The 16392-nt window shown below is 37.8% G+C and overlaps 4 protein-coding genes across 6 annotated transcripts; 3 read left to right on the top strand and 1 right to left on the bottom strand.

Annotated features, from left to right (window-relative positions):
- Window positions 1–187: 187 nt before the first annotated feature.
- Window positions 188–5063, top strand: Cse1 (chromosome segregation 1). Of its 2 annotated transcripts, none has more exons than XM_089868848.1 (23): window positions 188–346; window positions 496–580; window positions 667–812; window positions 881–982; window positions 1051–1196; window positions 1336–1426; window positions 1513–1620; window positions 1683–1775; window positions 1837–2004; window positions 2098–2293; window positions 2370–2572; window positions 2633–2717; window positions 2791–2852; window positions 2917–3053; window positions 3117–3220; window positions 3281–3378; window positions 3470–3620; window positions 3682–3884; window positions 3960–4057; window positions 4145–4312; window positions 4372–4518; window positions 4579–4810; window positions 4880–5063. In XM_089868848.1, the coding sequence occupies exons 2-23, from the start codon at window positions 496–498 to the stop codon at window positions 4967–4969; spliced, it is 2913 nt and encodes a 970-aa protein (XP_089724974.1). In that variant the 5' UTR covers window positions 188–346; the 3' UTR covers window positions 4970–5063. The 2 variants fall into 2 exon arrangements, with proteins under 2 accessions (XP_089724974.1, XP_089725053.1); XM_089868927.1 differs by having other exon boundaries at window positions 227–377.
- Window positions 5064–5207: 144 nt separating this feature from the next.
- LOC149718143 (uncharacterized) lies at window positions 5208–6539 on the top strand. The gene has a single exon (XM_089869128.1). It carries the CDS (start codon window positions 5299–5301, stop codon window positions 6424–6426), a length of 1128 nt encoding a protein of 375 aa, XP_089725254.1. The 5' UTR covers window positions 5208–5298; the 3' UTR covers window positions 6427–6539.
- Window positions 6540–6738: 199 nt separating this feature from the next.
- cyp33 (peptidylprolyl isomerase cyclophilin-33) lies at window positions 6739–8634 on the top strand. The gene is made up of 7 exons (XM_089869217.1): window positions 6739–6793; window positions 6961–7059; window positions 7121–7191; window positions 7244–7325; window positions 7404–7516; window positions 7572–8027; window positions 8140–8634. Exons 1-7 carry the CDS (start codon window positions 6760–6762, stop codon window positions 8206–8208), a joined length of 924 nt encoding a protein of 307 aa, XP_089725343.1. The 5' UTR covers window positions 6739–6759; the 3' UTR covers window positions 8209–8634.
- A 4007-nt stretch (window positions 8635–12641) lies between these two features.
- LOC149718141 (homeobox-containing protein 1-like) lies at window positions 12642–16302 on the bottom strand. Of its 2 annotated transcripts, none has more exons than XM_089868840.1 (6): window positions 16147–16302; window positions 15041–15706; window positions 14761–14975; window positions 14451–14645; window positions 13735–13839; window positions 12642–13662 (listed from the first exon to the last, which is right to left on the bottom strand). In XM_089868840.1, the coding sequence occupies exons 2-6, from the start codon at window positions 15667–15669 to the stop codon at window positions 13265–13267; spliced, it is 1542 nt and encodes a 513-aa protein (XP_089724966.1). In that variant the 5' UTR covers window positions 15670–15706; window positions 16147–16302; the 3' UTR covers window positions 12642–13264. The 2 variants fall into 2 exon arrangements, with proteins under 2 accessions (XP_089724966.1, XP_089724967.1); XM_089868841.1 differs by having other exon boundaries at window positions 14767–14975.
- Window positions 16303–16392: the final 90 nt, after the last annotated feature.

The raw sequence follows: 16392 nt of genomic DNA, 5'->3' as shown, positions 1-16392 counted from the left end.
TGCCCGCTAAAGCTGCCGTAGCACGCGCCATTTCCTATCTTTCAACATTTGGCGCGAAAAACTTCCCGCCATTTCAAAAAGGTCACGCACGTGGCACGTGCTCGCTAAAGCTCTTTTAATATTTGGCGCAAAAACCTTCCCGCCATTTCAAAAAGGTCACGCACGTGGCCGGCTATTTAGGCGAGTGTCGCCATCTAGGATCTAACCACACCCGTACATTACGTATAAAATACGTTTTGTTCACAGACTGTGTGCGCTGATTCAAAGAAAAGGTACCGGAACTGTTACCGGCGCCTAATTTAAATTTTAAACACGTTAATAAAGTTTAATTTTAGAGATTTTCGTGGTAAGTTTATGAAATTTAAAGGATAATAAGGGTTGGTAGTCTGCGTGCCTTTATGTCTAGTGTTATTTAATTTTATTAGCGGTTTTATTAAATTAATTTAAGCCGAAATTAATTGGGTTAGTTAATTAAGATTAATTTTAAATGATCAGATGGAATTAACGGAGGCTAATCTGCAAACTTTGGCGGGATTTTTGCGTCAAACTTTATCCCCTGATATCAATGTTCGTAGGCCTGGTAAGTCCGTTTTTTTTTTAAATTTAAAGAACACGAATTAAAATGGGTAATTAATTAATTAATTGGTAATTAACATTAATTATAAGCTGAAAAGTTTCTGGAGTCGCTAGAAGCCAATGAAAATTACCCCATATTGCTTTTAAACTTGGTTGATAAAAATGATACTGAAATAACCTTAAGAATAGCGGGAGCAATCATTTTTAAAAATTTCATTAAACGCAATTGGAGACTGGTTCGTTATAAATCCCTAAATCTATCCATTAAATTAATTCCCATAAAATTAATCTCGATTAATTAAAGGGCGAAGAAGGAGTGGACAAAATTCACGCGAATGATAGGAAAACAATCAAAAATTTGATTGTGGGGCTGATGTTAAAAAGTCCCGAACAAATTCAGCGTCAAGTATGTTATAAGAATAATTAATGTATAATAATTTATATTCTAACATTGATGGGGCGGGTTTAACACAGCTAAGTGATGCTGTCAGTATCATTGGTCAAGAAGATTTTCCTGATAAATGGCCCAATTTGTTGCCAGAAATGGTCCTTCACTTTCAAAGCGGAGATTTTCATATTATCAATGGAGTTTTACAAACTGCTCATTCACTTTTTAAAAGGTCTTCCCCTGATTTCTTATAGTTTCCCTTTAAATTTTCACTCCCCAACCCACGAAGACTTTCCCTTTAAATAATTAATTAATTTTATCCGATGACTAATGACTAATGAGGTTTCTTTAATTAATTAAAAATTAAACAGATATCGCTATGAAGTTAAATCTCAAGTTTTATGGACTGAAGTTAAATACGTTTTGGATAATTTTGCCAAACCCCTGACTGACTTATTTCTGGTTAATTAAAATTTAAAATGATTACTAATATTAATTTCCATCCCAATTAATTTTAATTTAATTAAGATTATTTTCTTCTTAATTAGGCAACTTTAGAACTGGCCAATACACACGCAACAAATCCAGCGGCTTTAAAAGTTATCTTTAGTTCGCTCGTTTTGGTGGCCAAATTATTTCATAGTTTAAATACTCAAGTAAGTTAATTAGGTAAAACTAATTAGTAATTATTAATCAAATTAATTTGTTTTTTCCAAAGGATTTGCCAGAATTTTTCGAGGACAATATGTCAACATGGATGAGCAATTTCCTGAAACTTTTATCGATCGAAAATCGCGTCTTAAAGAGCGACGTAATTTAAATCCCTTAATTAATTATGGGATATAATTAAATATAAATTTGGCATTAATTAGGATGAAGAAAAAGCGGATTTATTGGACGAACTAAAATCTCAAATTTGTTCCAACGTAACTCTCTATGCTCAAAAATACGATGAAGAATTTCAACCTTATTTAGCGGATTTCGTCACTGCCGTTTGGCAACTTTTAACCTCAACTGGAAATCAACCCAAATACGATTTGGTACTATTAAATTAATTAATTAATTAATTCTAATTACTTAAGGTGATGCGTTGCATTGCGTTTTAATTTTAATCTCCCCTCCCTGTTAAATAGTTGGTCAGTAACGCCATCAGATTCCTGTCAACAGTGGCTGGTCGACCCCAGAACAAAACCCTCTTTGAAAACCCCTCAGTTCTCGGCTCTATTTGCGAAAAGGTCATTATCCCTAACATGGAATTTCGTCAATCGGACGAAGAACTCTTTGAAGACAATCCTGAAGATTACATTAGAAAGGACATTGAAGGATCCGGTAATTATATATCAGGACACAAAACCCATCCTTGTAATTAAAATAACGCTAATTAATTAATTAATTAATTAATTAGACGTGGAGACAAGGAGGAGAGCGGCTTGCGATTTAGTCAAAACGCTGGCTCGTTATTTCGAGGCGGAAATCATGAGGGTCTTTGGTCAATTCGTCCAAGTCTTATTGGAGAATCACTCGAAGGATCCCTCCAATCATTGGAAGGGTAAAGACACCGCCATTTACTTGGTGACTTCAATGGCCGCCAAAGGACAAACAGAAAGGGTAACCCTTAATATTAATTTAGTATCCCTGATATATTAATTGAGTTTCTAATTACTTCAGGATGGTATCACCAGAACGAGTGAACTGGTCAACTTAGTGGAATTCTTCACTAACTTTATTGTCCCTGATTTGGACAATCCCAATGGTACTATCTTAAATTATTTTAATTCCTAACCCCAAACATAATTAATTTAACATTAATTAACACCCTTTTATAGTTAACGAGTATCCGGTTTTAAAAGCGGATGCCCTCAAGTACTTAATGATCTTCAGAAACATGGTATGTTACGTTTTTGCGTCATAAACGCCATGGACGCGCTGACACCCCCCATTTTCTTTATTAGTTGCCGAAAGAATTAGTGGTGGCTAGTCTCCCTAAAGTTATCAAGTTCTTGGAGGCCAAGAGTCACGTGGTTCACACTTACGCGGCCTACACAATCGAGCGTCTCTTCACACTCAGGGATAGTAATGGACAACCGAGGTAGGGCACAAAAAATGGGGGGAAATACTTAGAGAGATTTTTTTACCGTTTTTGTTGTTGTAGTATCGCGGTGTCTGACGTCCAAGTGGTGGCCGAAAGTCTTTTCAAGGGTCTTTTTGGCGCTTTAGAAATCCCAGGATCCTATGAAAATGAATACGTCATGAAAGGTATGTCTTGTAACGTGACGTGGATTATTAATATTTTCAGCACTAATTTCTATATTTCAGCAATTATGAGAACATTTTCATTGCTGCAAGAAGCCCTGTTGCCTTATTTGCCTCATATGATCACAAAGTTAACTGCTAAACTGGTTATCGTGGCCAAAGTACGCTGCTTAATTAACAACAAAGATAATTAATTTTAATTTAACTTAACTTAAAAGTTAAAACCCCACCCCAATTTTTTTTTATATTCAGAATCCGAGTAAACCTCATTTCAATCATTATTTGTTTGAATGTTTGGGTTTATCCGTACGCATTGTTTGTAAAAATAACCGTCAAGCTATTTCTACTTTTGAGCAAGCGTTGTTCCCCGTTTTCCAAGAACTTTTGCAACAAGACGTTCAAGGTAAACGTCGTCGCGACTAAATCTTAAGTTCTTAACCAACTTCAGGTCTAATTCTTTTCAGAATTTATCCCTTACGTCTTTCAAATCTTATCCCTTCTTTTGGAATTACACGAAAGTCCCGTTCCCGAACCCTACATGATGTTGTTCCCTTGTTTGTTGGCTCCCGTTTTATGGGAAAGACCTGGAAATATTTCACCCTTGGTCAGACTTCTACAAGCCTTTGTAGAAAGAGGAGCCCAACAAGTTATGGCCTCCGAAAAATTGGTAAATAATAAATATAAATAATTAAACTAATTAGGTTTGTGGTAAACGCGACGGTTGACTCATTTTCTATGACAGTCCGCTTTACTGGGCGTCTTTCAAAAACTTATTGCGTCAAAAACAAACGACCACGAAGGTTTTTACATCTTACAGTCCTTAATAGAGTATATGGATCCGTAAGTAGGCTTAATCTTAACCCTTGGTTTTTTTTGGGGGGGGGGGGGTCAAAGGGTAATCTAATTATTATTTTTTGCCGTTAATAGAAGTGTTTTGGAGCCCTACATGAAACAAGTTTTAATGATTCTCTTCTCTCGATTGCAAAGTTCCAAAACGACAAAATACGTTAAATGCATTTTAGTCTTTTTCTGTTTTTTCATCAATAAATACGGAGCCGAAAACCTCGTCAAAATGGTTGATAGCATTCAAACAAAGTACGACTTCTTCTCTTTCCCATCGTTAACCCTTAACTAATAGTAATTAACTACTTCAGATTATTCGCTATGGTTGTTGAAAGACTAGTTATCGCTGATATTCAAAAAGTATCAGGAAATGTTGAAAGGAAAATCTGCGCCGTGGGTTTAACTAAACTTTTAACGGAAGCGCCCTCTGTAATTGACGGGGAATATTCGAGTTTCTGGTGAGGAACGCCATCAAATTAAAGTATATTAAGCTCAAATTAATTATTTTTTGGCTGTAGGGCTCCCTTGTTAAAGACTTTGATTGGTTTGTTCGAACTTCCCGAAGACGATAGTGTTCCTGATGATGAACATTTCATTGAGATTGAGGAAACCCCGGGTTACCAAATCTCTTACGTACAGTTGGCATTTGCCGGGAAACGCGAATTGGACCCTTTTAAGGGCGCCATTCCTGATGCCAGAATTAATTTGGCTTTGGCACTTCATAAATTGGGCATTAATAATCCCGGAAAGGTAAATTAACACTTTCAAATTATATAACATGATTTTTTTTATATATTTTTGTTAATTATTTATTGGCAGTTAACACCTTTAATCGTCAGTAGCCTTCCACCCGAAGCCATGGCTCATTTGCAAAAATATTTGCAAAGTGCTAATGTTCAACTCGTTTAAGGCCCCCCCCCTTTTAAACTTATATAAGCCTATGTATTACGTTTCAACTATTTTCATGTAAATAAAAAATGATTTTCTTTGTCAGTTTAAATAATGTTTCTTTTGAATTTACTCTAAACTATAAATAAATTGACATAAAACGGCGGTCAATTTCGAAAAGTCGGGGTTTCCTAAGCCTTGGCAAAGCGGGAATAAGTTTATAGCGCCGCCTACTGGTGAACTTATACCCCTTGACAGTTTCTTAAGCCTTGGTGTACACGTGGCGTTACCAACACGTGTTTTCGCGAAATTACGATCGTTTTTTCACATTCAATTAATCAAATTCAAGTATGACACGTTGGGCCAGAAATAAAAGTGCCCAAAAACACGGTAAGTTACCCGAGGATCCCACTCCATGGACAGAATTAAAAGCCAACGTAACTACCAGTGGTGTTAAAGTTAAAAATAATACAGACGGAGTTAAGCAGAAAAGAATGAAAGTATTGGAAGATGTAGTTATTAAACCCAAAGCTAAGGAGAGAATTTTAACCAAGAGAAAAAGGGTCAATTCTTTTACAGTTATACCATTAGAACCCGGTGTAGTAGTGGCTAGCAAAGACATTTCTAAAACTATTAAGGTAGAACAAACAAAAGAAGAGAAACCTAAATTAGGCCAGAAAGTTAGAGATAAAGCTAAATTAGACAAGGAAACTAGAGATAAAGCTAAAATAGACAAGGAAACTAGAGATAAATCTAAAAAATCAGGAAAGAAACCTAAAATCTTGGATAAACCTGAAGATAAAGCTAAGCTTACAAAAGAAGATGAACTAAAAAGAATCCAAAATAAGGAGAAACATCGGCAGAGAATGATCAAGAAAAGAAATGAGAGGGGTATACAACTTCTGTCCCCCAAAATGGAAAGGAAAATATACAATATTAAGAAAGGAATGAGGAGGAAAGGTTTAACTGGTGAAGAAATAAAGCAAGAAATCAGGAAAGTCCGCAGAAATGAAGAACTAAAGCTTAGGAGGGATAATGATGGAAAACTTTGCCTTAGATGCAGACAACCGGGACATAGGGTTGCCGATTGCCAAGAGATAACGGGAGATAATCAACAAAGTATGGGAATTTGTTTCAAATGTGGCTCAACTGAGCATAAACTCAGCCAGTGTACGGTGAAAAGTGACAAGGAATCAGGCTTACCATTTGCCAAATGCTTTGTTTGCGGTGGTATGGGTCATCTTAGCGCCACTTGTCCCAAAAATCCCCGAGGGAAGTATCCAAAAGGAGGTTCCTGCAAGATTTGCGACTCCATTAACCATTTTGCCAGTGATTGTCCTCGAGGTAAAAGGTTCCAAGAGGATGATGAGCCAACTGTTTTGACCATCTCTCAAGGGGTTAGTGCTGATTTGGAAGAAGATTATCTAGAAGAAAGCGCGACAAATCAAAAGATTAATAAGAAAACCATCAGTTTTTGAAAGCCAAGGCTTAAGTCAGTTTTTTAAAAGTCAAGGCTTAGGAATAACAAATGAATTGTAAAGTTTCTATTCATGTACGAAATAAATAGTTCATATATCACTTACAAAACTTATTATATGTGTAATTGTTTCGAATTAATTCTTAGTTAAAGTAATTTATGTGGATTTACAATAAAATTTAAGGGGAACGATCAAAGAGTCTTACTGAAAGCTCCTTTGTCCGCTTCCGAACTTCCCGGTTGCAACTTTAAGATATGTTGATTGGCTACTCGGGTTTGGCTATCTCATTGATGATTGGTTATCGCTTCATGCCGGCTTCAAATTAATTTCAAGATGGCGGTGACGAATAAACGCACGGTTTACGTTGGTAAGTATTTTACTTAATTTTAGTTAACTTTATAATATTTTAAGGGAAATCAAGTTATTTTCGTCACATATATAAGTTTATCATTAATACTGTAAAGTTTCAGACTGATATTTGAAGTATTTCTTTGTCAAAAGTAGCATTTTCGCTAAGCCTAACGTTTATTATAGGTGGATTAGCTGAAGAAGTTGATGAAAAAATTCTTCACGCAGCGTTTATACCATTTGGTGATATTATAGACGTTCAAATTCCTTTGGATTATGAATCCCGTAAATATAAAATGCCTTAAAAAACCCTATTTAACCAAACCTAATTAATTTTATTCTGTAGAAAAACACAGGGGCTTTTCTTTTGTGGAGTTTGAACTGGCGGAAGATGCCGCTGCCGCTATTGATAACATGGTAGGTCAGTTTTAATCTAAATTTACTGAAACTTATTTTAATATGATTTTAGAACGATTCTGAGCTATTTGGACGCACCATAAGAGTCAATATTGCCAGACCAATCAGAATTAAAGAAGGTTCGAGTCGTCCAGGTAATTAAAAGAAACTGAACATTAAACTTTTAATTTGAAAGTTTGATTAATTAATTAATTAACTTGGTTTAATCTTAGTTTGGTCGGAGGATAAATGGTTAAAAGATCATGCCGGAGAAACATTAAACACTAAAGAAGGTGAAGAATCAGCGGTGGCCTCCAAAAGACCTGCTGAAGAAACTACAGCTGAGGTAATTAAATAAAATTAATACTTAATGAGTTCATTTTGATTAAAATACTTAACAGGATGACGAACCAGAGAGAAAAAAGATGAAGTCGAATCCAGTAGTATACTTTGACATCCAAATAGACGGTAGAGGAGCTGGCAGAATCAGATTCATGTTGAGAAAAGACCTCGTTCCAATCACGGCAGAGAATTTCCGTTGTTTATGCACACACGAAAAGGGATTTGGTTACCGAGGGAGCATATTTCATAGAATTATCCCGCAGTTCATGTGTCAAGGTGGCGACTTCACCAATCAAAATGGAACCGGAGGCAGATCAATCTACGGACGGAAATTTGATGATGAAAACTTTGAGCTTAAACACACGGGACCCGGATTGCTCTCCATGGCCAATTCCGGACCAAACACCAATGGATCTCAGTTCTTTATCACCAATGGACGCACAGAATGGTTGGACAATAAACACGTCGTGTTTGGACAAGTTCTAAGTGGCATGGAAGTTCTCAAAAAGATAGAGGTAAAAGTAACGTTAACGTTGATCTAAAAAATGAGTTAACGTTGATCTAAAAATAAGTTAACGTTGATCTAAAATATAAGTTAACCTTTTTTTGCACATTTTTCTTTGACAGGATTGCGGAACCAAAACTGGAAAACCAACAAAGAAAGTTATTATTAATAATTGCGGAGAATTAACATAATTAATTGTAATTAAGTTAACAATTATTCTTGTAAATAAACTAATAATGACAATTGAATAAAAGATTTTCTTTTTTTTTTACCAAATACAATAGTCTTTTATTGTTTGTTTCAGCTTATTTGTTTGTTTGTTTGTTTGTATAAAAAATCGGAGCCCATGGTGTTTATTTATTTGTTTGTTTGTTTCTAAGAGACAGGCTATTTTGAAACAGTTTCTTAAGATTTTCCTTAATTAATATTTTTGGTTGTATCGGTAAACAAAGTTAAATTAAAATTAAAATTAAAAAAACACCCATTTAAATATTGCAATAAAAATTAATTATATATTGGATCATTTCATTTAATGGTTTTTTTTTTAGCTGATAATAATTATTCCCGCCGCATTGTACCTGGTTAATTGACATTAAATTAAATGGTCATCCACCTAACTTACGTGTGTTTATTATATTTGGTTTCAACAAAAAAAAATATATTAATTAAATTATTAAACAAAAATTAACGCTAGAATTTTTAATCACCTTAATATAATTAAATAAAAAAAAACGGAAAATTTTGAATTTTGCTTAAACATTGTGACGCAAAAAGAAATACTTTTGGAAAGGGGTGTGACCTTTTGACCTTTAACCAGAAATTTGTAGTAGGCCTATAGCTGTGCAAAAATAATTGACCAATTGGCACAAAAGATGCCATGGAAATAAAATAATAAACAAACGCATCCCCCCCAAAGACAAAAGGGTATTTTTTTTAAAAGGAACAGTGACATGACTCAAAAATATATTATTGGTTTTTGTAGAGAAGGCTAAGCTGTAACTGTTGCTACATTGATTATTGTTTTGAGGTTTCTTAGTTTGGTACCTGAATTATCCCGTCGCGAAAAAAATGTCCATTGTTTTTTAAATTTTTTATCTCAAAGGACCATTCCCAGGTTAGAATTAAATTAATTAATAATTAAACGCCGAATTGTTTTTTTAAAAAACAAATAAACGCTACTCCGCTACTCCCTTCGTACAGCCACAGCTCACTCGATCAGCTAGCGTGACCGAGTGGGCTGTGGTTCAGTTACTAACCAACGTACTTGGCCAGCGTGGGAAATAAGGCGGTGGCACAGGGCAAATGACCAGTTTAAAAATTAAATCGGAGGGGGGTCAGTGGTCCACAGGACCACTAAGAAAATTCAAGGGTTTCCAGAGTCCAGACATTAGCTAATATTTTTTAATTATCCACTTCTTCAATTTAGCAGACGACACGCCCTGGTCAGTGGTCATGGACCAGTTTATTTATTCCAGGCCAGAGGGGTCGCTGGCCCAATGTCCAGTTTAAAAAAATTCCTTATTTCCCACCCTGTACTTGGCACTAAATTTATCTTTTGGCTATGAAGAAAATTATCCCCCTTTTTTTGAAAAAAAAAAAAAAAAAAAATCTCACGATCGCTTGCTTATTGGTTCTTTTTTTTTTTAAAGTATCTTTTTAATTTAAATAAATTTCGATACTGTCATAGAAAATTATGATAAAAATATTTTTTTCAGATCCCGAAATTAAAATTAAAATTATAAAAAAACTAATTATAATTATAATTTTCATTAAAATAAACTTTAATTACGCTTCGTAATTATTATTTTTAAGTAGCCAAAAATTAAAGTACGCTTAAGCCATTTATTTCTATCTAAAAGAAGAGACACAACCTGTTTCAACATTCTTCATTATCGCGACGCGACTAAATTATTTATGTTTTATGTTTTTGGTCATCGGTTAAGACCCTGAACGAACCAGTGTCCCAAATATTCTATTAAGGCTATTTGTACTTGTATTACTAGTAGAGGGAATTGGGGTATTTTTTGGGACCGGGACCCGACTCCTAAATAAAAATTAAAAACTAAACTAAAAAATTAAAAACCCCCAAAAAGTTTGACTGACTCTAGGCCTAGAAGAATTGGTTTACAATATTCTATATTTAAACCATATTAACCTAAAAAAAAAACAAGACCGTTATATTATTATTATTATATAAAATAGGACTAGGAAATATATTTAGTTATCAGTGAAACTGAATAATGTTAGATTTTTAAAATGTAATAGGCCATATTATATCGTTTTCCGCACAATGCAATGAACTTTTAACATCGTCCGACTCCGACCGCCATTTTCAGCTAAACGCGACGTACTCCTGTAGCGGCTGTAGCCCTGCGCGAGTACCCGACCGGTATGGGGTCGGGATCGTCGGGTACCCGAAAGTATCGAAACATTTTCCCGCCCATTACGAGTGACAAGGCTTAGATCAATCGGGTAATTGGTTAGGCGCTCAAGGCAGGGAATAGGGGGATATTAAAAATAGTGTTACAAAAACTTTAGATCTTTAGTTTTTAGCCTACTAGGTAGTGTATTTCTTCACAAATAAAAATATTTTGACCCGTTAAGTATTCTATATAATTTTTGCTACCTGAAAAGTACCCGATAATTGACACTTTAGCTAGTCCTAATTATTATAGTAGTACCCGTCAAAAATGCGGGTACCCGACCCGATAAGAGTAATTTCAGTAGAGGGGAGTGATACTTTAGCTAGTCCTAATTATAATAGTACCCGTCAAAAATGCGGGTACCTGACCTTCGACCCGATAAGAGTAATTTCAGTAGGGAGGGGAGTGAACCGCTTATACCCGCGTTGGAAGTACCATACCATAAGCCGCGACCCCGTACCCAAAAATCAGTACCGGCGCAGGGCTAGACGTAACGGACGATCAAGTTCTGATCATGACTCCCGAGAGCAATCTTTATAATATAGTCTACCACCATTTTGAGTGCGAGACCTAAACCCGCGCGTACTTTCTTCAGTTCACCCACGGACCGAGGGAGAGGCAGGCAGACTATCACCCAAATAATAATAAGGAAGATTGGGCGATAATGGTTTAAATCCTGTGGCAATTATATAAATACGTTGCGTTATTTATCATCGCGTAAATTTTGCTCTTGGCATTTTAGTGTCCCAAGCTACGCTTGCTTGCTTTAAAGCGAGCGCAGATTAACCGCCGCTATTAATTAATTATATTTAAGATGACGCATATTTTTAATATGGCGCCTTCCAAAAAACGTTAATTATAAATTAAATTAAGGTTGGGTTGGGTTTAGCGGCAAAATTAAATGCTACCGTTTATCATATATATTTATATTTTTTTTTAGCGTTTGTTAGTTTTTCTTCAGTTATTTCCATTTTACTTATAAACTGAACGTGAAGCCTTCTTTTCCGGAACCCGACAGACACAGACATTGACGTTAAATATCCCGTTAACCAAGGAGAGTGTATAAGAGAGGAGACACTGAGTCAGAGACAAAACGCACGTAGGTACTGTGCCGTTCCCCGGTTACCGCTACCCCCTCACAACAGGAGAACCTAAATTCCCACGTGACGCGCGCCTATCCCCACGGCCAGGGCCGGAAATAAGAAAAATTTCTTATGGGACAAGTGTCCAGTGACCCCCTTTTTGAATGAGAAATTTATAGGACATTGTCCACTGAGTTTGCAAAAATAGTGTCGCTTCTCCATAGCCAAGCTATCATAAATTCGGAAAATTTATTGGTCAAACTGTCCAGTGACCCCCTTAGATTTTAAAAAAATTATTGGACATTTTAAAATTTTATTGGACAATGTCCAGTGTCCTGTGCTTATTTCCGGCCCTGCCCACGGCTGGCTGGCGCGGCGTCGAACGGCCCTGCCACGGCTGGCTGGCGCGGCGTCGAATCGAAGTTCAAGCCTCGTATTTTTAACCTCCTATCTTGCCCCCCCCGGTTACCGCTACCCCCTTACAACAAGAGAACCTAAATTCTCGCGCATGCGTTCAAGCCTCCTTGCACTAGCCTGAGTTTGTTCCATGAACGATCACGTGACGCGCGCCTATCGAATCGAAGTTCAAGCGGTATCGGCCTGTATTTGTAACCCTGCCTCCCTCCTTATACATCCTCCTTGCGTAACGCCCCCACCCCCCAAATAAAGGAAGTATTTAAAAACCCAACCGCTAAAGAGAAACAGACGGTTCTATTAAATAGATAACCGCTTATTTTTTCTTTCTTTCGCCGTTTGAAAGGTTTTTGCGTTTTAAAATCACTTTATTAATTTCGTTAAATAATTATTACGATTAAATATTCCATTTTAAAGCCTTTCTCCTTATTATGACGAGGCCGGAAGCGATAACAATTTAATTAAGGGGTTCCCCGCGATTTCTGATAAATTTTCCCCCCAAGATTTTAGGTTGGCAAACACGCACAAAAAAAAAATAATATTAATAAAATAAATCACAATTTGATTAGCAGTTCTTCCAATACCGCTTAAATAAATAATTTTTTTTAAATTCTTGTCTCTTTGTTTCTTGAAGAGTGACAACGACAAAACCCCCCCCCTTTACTTTCCTTCCCCCGTTTTCCAAACCCCCCCCCCCCAAAAAAAAACGCGACAATAAAATTAAATTAGCGTTTCTTAAAACTGCTAAATGTAATAAAATAATATTTTTAATTTATACTGTATTTTTAGCGTCGTTTTAAAACTGCTAAAAATTGCCTTCCAAAGCCAATTTTGTTAAATTATAACCGCTTAAACATTTAGGATGATACAACCTCCAGGATATTTCTAGACAACAGCTGAAAAATTTAGCTATTGTTTATAACACAGCGAATGTTGGTAACTTTTCAAGTTAAATATATATAATGTCCCCCGTCACAATCTGGCGTTACTTTGAATGAAGAACCCCTTTTTTTTCCAGCCCTTCCGCGAAAATTAGCGTTTCTTAAAACTGCTAACAATAATAAATATTCTTTTTACCGCTAAAATGACCGACCATCCAAAGCCCTCTTGAATTAATTTAAAACCGCTAAAAACAATATTATACTCCAGGACATATTAGCGTTTCTCTAAAGCATACCGCTAGAAACTTTGTAAGTAAGTGTCTTTTACCTGTTTAACTTTGAAAGTTAAAAAAATATTGTCCCCTCGATAAAAATTTAGCGTTTCTTAGAAACTGCTAAAAGTTTTGAAACCTTTAAATGGGACAGACAGTGTTAGGGAGCGCCCGGTTACGTCTCCGTCTTAATATTGGCCAAGCGGTTTGATTCCTCTTCTCTCAACTCCATGATCATCAGGTGATCGGTATCGTAGGATCCATTATTGGATTCCGTCGACGTTTCGCTGTCCATGTCGCAACTGAGGTCCAATTGTCCTTCTTGACCTAAAGAAACCCCTCCCGATTGGCTCATGGCCATACTATTCAAATGTTGTTGCAAAATGGCTGCCGAAGACTGTTGTTGAGTGGAGGAAATGCTGTTCCTAGAGTTGGAACTGCCAAAGTTGATACCGGGTGGGAGACCGCTCGACCAACCATTGGAGGGGGAGGCGGAAGCGTTATTGTTGACTCCTCCTCCCATGAAACTCATGGCTGAGATGCCTTGAGGAGAGGTAGCTGCCATGGCTGCCGCTGTTTGCGGTTGATAGAAGACAGGTTGTTGATTGTCCACTTGGCTAATTAATGCTATTAAGCTATTCTTACCGTGTTGTTGCCTCATCAATTTTTTGGCCTCTTTACGTCGATTATTAAACCAGTTGCTGACAACAGCTGGCGTCAGCTTCTCCTTTTCATTTAAAACTAAGCGATCTGCAAAACAGTCAAGGATTTATGTTGGGAAAGGGGTATTGAGGGGCGGGCCGGCCGTCTTGGGGGAAAGCGGTATTGAGGGGCGGGCCGTCTTGGGGGAAAGCGGTATTTAAGGGCGGGCTGTCTTGGGGAAAAGCGGTATTTAGGGGCGGGCCGTCTTGGGGAAAAGCGGTATTTAGGGGCGGGCCGTCTTGGGGAAAAGCGGTATTTAGGGGCGGGCCGTCTTGGGGAAAAGCGGTATTTAGGGGCGGGCCGTCTTGGGGAAAAGCGGTATTTAGGGGCGGGCCGTCTTGGGGAAAAGCGGTATTTAGGGGCGGGCCGTCTTGGGGAAAAGCGGTATTTAGGGGCGGGCCGTCTTGGGAAAAAGCGGTATTTAGGGGCGGGCCGTCTTGGGAAAGAGCTATTGAGGGGCGGTCGGTTTTGGGGAAAGCGGTATTGAGGGGCGGGCTGTATTGGGGAAAGAGCTATTGAGAGGCGGGCCGTCTTGGGGAAAGAGCTATTGAGAGGCGGGCCGTCTTGGGGAAAGAGCTATTGAGGGGCCGGTTATCCTGGGAAAAAGCTATTGAGGGGCGGGCGGTCTTGGGAAAGGAAAGCATTTAAAAGCGTTATACCTTTGCTGACAGCTTTATTGCACTCTTCCATAATTTTTTCTCTGGTATCATTGTCAGGATAGGGATCCTTCTCGTAATATCTTTCCAGAATGGCCAAATGGGCCGCTTTGAAGGTGAACCTTTCCCTCTTTAAGGGAATCAAGTCACCGGAATCGGAAACCATCCTTTTGACACCAGAATTGGGACAAAGTTGCGCTACAAAGGTTTTTCTTATTGATTATTAAAGATACTGTCTCAAAAAAGAGGCCACTTTAATTAAGCAGTATGAATGAATGAAAAACGAGTTATGAATGATTGCTAATGATATTACCATTACCTAGCTTCCAAGGATTATTTTTGCAGGTCAGGAACCACGTGTAAAACATATTTTTTGTCCTTTCAGACATATCGGAAGTGTCCCCTCGAAAGAAACGACTGACGTAAGCCTGGCTCATCTTTGTCATTTCAGCTATCATGGTTTGTTTGATATTGTACCTCATGACAAAATTACGAATCTCAGATTGGATTTGATCTTCGCTTTTCGTTCTAAAAACGACCCCCCGTTCATTAGTCCTAACTCGATTGCCTCTTTCTTTCTTTTTAGAAGCTACCTTTTGAGTTCTTCCAATTCTTGCAGCATGTCATCCGGGTAGAAATCCATGGGATTAACCAGACATTGCAAGGGGACGATATCGGCGCCTTTTGGTTGCTCAACGGAAGAGGAGGAGGAAGATGAAGCTGTGGAAGATAATGGGATGATGGTGATCTCGCTGGGCAACCTGGAGGCTGGAGAAGCGCCACCCACTGGGGAACAGTCACCCCCTCCATTTTGAACACCCTCTAAGTAAGAATCGCCACTGTTTGGACGATTGCCTTGCGGAGAAAACCTTTCCAGCGATCCATTGGTCAGATGGGTATGGGTGTGGGTGTTTCCGGTGGGAAGACTTTCAACTTTGGTGATAGTGATATTCAAGGCGTTACTTTCATTCAAGGTTGTTGTCGCGCTCTCCAAATTGCAAGAGGATGAGACGCTACAGTTGGGGTTGTTATTAGATGACAGACTGCCATTTCTCTGAATGTGGTTTAATGGTCTCTTGAGAGACGTTTCCCCGTCTAGTTTCTCTAACTGTTCAAAGGCTTCAACCACTTGTTCTTTCGTGATGCCTGTATTTCTTAAACGACGAATCAACTCTACTTGTTCAATCGTAAACAAAGGGACCGCCATGTTTACTCCAACCATTTATAGTTATTTATTTTTGCTGATACTGTAATTCCATCTGACAATTTCAACCAATAAACTTTGATTACAGAGATGATTACTCTTAAGTAATTAGAGATGATTACTTTTAAGTAATCAAAGAGAGAGAGGGAGGAGGTGAAGGACAAGGTTAGTCAGATTTTACATCAGAGTGATGGACTTCCTTTAATTAAGAAAAGAGACGAGTTTGCTGATATTTTAATATGCTAATCGATGTGGAACAGAGGCTTAATGCAAGGGGGGGAGATTGTGGTGGGTAAATTAAATTGACGGGTCGGGTGCCTCGGGCGGCCGGCCCCGACGCTCTTGGAATGCGGATCGGATTCCCGGATCATCGGCATTAGGACTAATTATTGGGCCAAGGCTTAAGTAATTACTATACGATGATCGGGTATTCGGGATTATAATAGCACTTTGTCCCGAATCTCCCCACAACAGAACACTTAAAAAGGTACTTACGAGATGTAAAACGACGTCCGAATGTGGCTACATCCTCTAATTAATGTTAAAAATTAACGCGACAACAAATTAATTGGCGATGACCGATCTTCTTTCCATCCATACTATGTCAAAACAGAAAACTCGCTTGTGGTGGCTGCACTTTGCGTACGTTTAGCAGTCACGTGCTCAGTTTTTAAACCAATCACAGGGCGGAAAAATTTGGGCAAGGAGCATTATTTCTAGGAGTGGATGTGTAACGGAACA

This window comes from Phalangium opilio, unplaced genomic scaffold (genome assembly GCF_054372755.1).
Source record: "Phalangium opilio isolate 3A_F unplaced genomic scaffold, DU_Popi_V2 ptg000002l_1, whole genome shotgun sequence".
Classification (NCBI taxonomy): domain Eukaryota; kingdom Metazoa; phylum Arthropoda; class Arachnida; order Opiliones; family Phalangiidae; genus Phalangium; species Phalangium opilio.
The sequence above is the reverse complement of the archived record's forward strand: the minus strand, read 5'-3'. Positions and strand labels throughout refer to the sequence as shown.

Bases quoted from the DNA above. Each gene is read 5' to 3' on its own strand.
- Cse1 (XM_089868848.1), top strand. From the start codon at position 496: ATGGAATTAACGGAGGCTAATCTGCAAACTTTGGCGGGATTTTTGCGT. The intron at 1,197-1,335 runs GTCTTCCCCTGA...AAAATTAAACAG, and splicing joins GCTCATTCACTTTTTAAAAG to ATATCGCTATGAAGTTAAAT. The intron at 2,005-2,097 runs GTACTATTAAAT...CCTGTTAAATAG, and splicing joins ATCAACCCAAATACGATTTG to TTGGTCAGTAACGCCATCAG.
- LOC149718143 (XM_089869128.1), top strand. From the start codon at position 5,299: ATGACACGTTGGGCCAGAAATAAAAGTGCCCAAAAACACGGTAAGTTA.
- cyp33 (XM_089869217.1), top strand. From the start codon at position 6,760: ATGGCGGTGACGAATAAACGCACGGTTTACGTTG. The intron at 6,794-6,960 runs GTAAGTATTTTA...CGTTTATTATAG, and splicing joins TAAACGCACGGTTTACGTTG to GTGGATTAGCTGAAGAAGTT. The intron at 7,192-7,243 runs GTAGGTCAGTTT...ATATGATTTTAG, and splicing joins CTGCCGCTATTGATAACATG to AACGATTCTGAGCTATTTGG.
- LOC149718141 (XM_089868840.1), bottom strand. From the start codon at position 15,669: ATGGTTGGAGTAAACATGGCGGTCCCTTTGTTTACGATTGAACAAGTA. The intron at 13,840-14,450 runs GTATAACGCTTT...ACTGTTTTGCAG, and splicing joins CAATAAAGCTGTCAGCAAAG to ATCGCTTAGTTTTAAATGAA. The intron at 13,663-13,734 runs GTAAGAATAGCT...AACCGCAAACAG, and splicing joins ATTGATGAGGCAACAACACG to CGGCAGCCATGGCAGCTACC.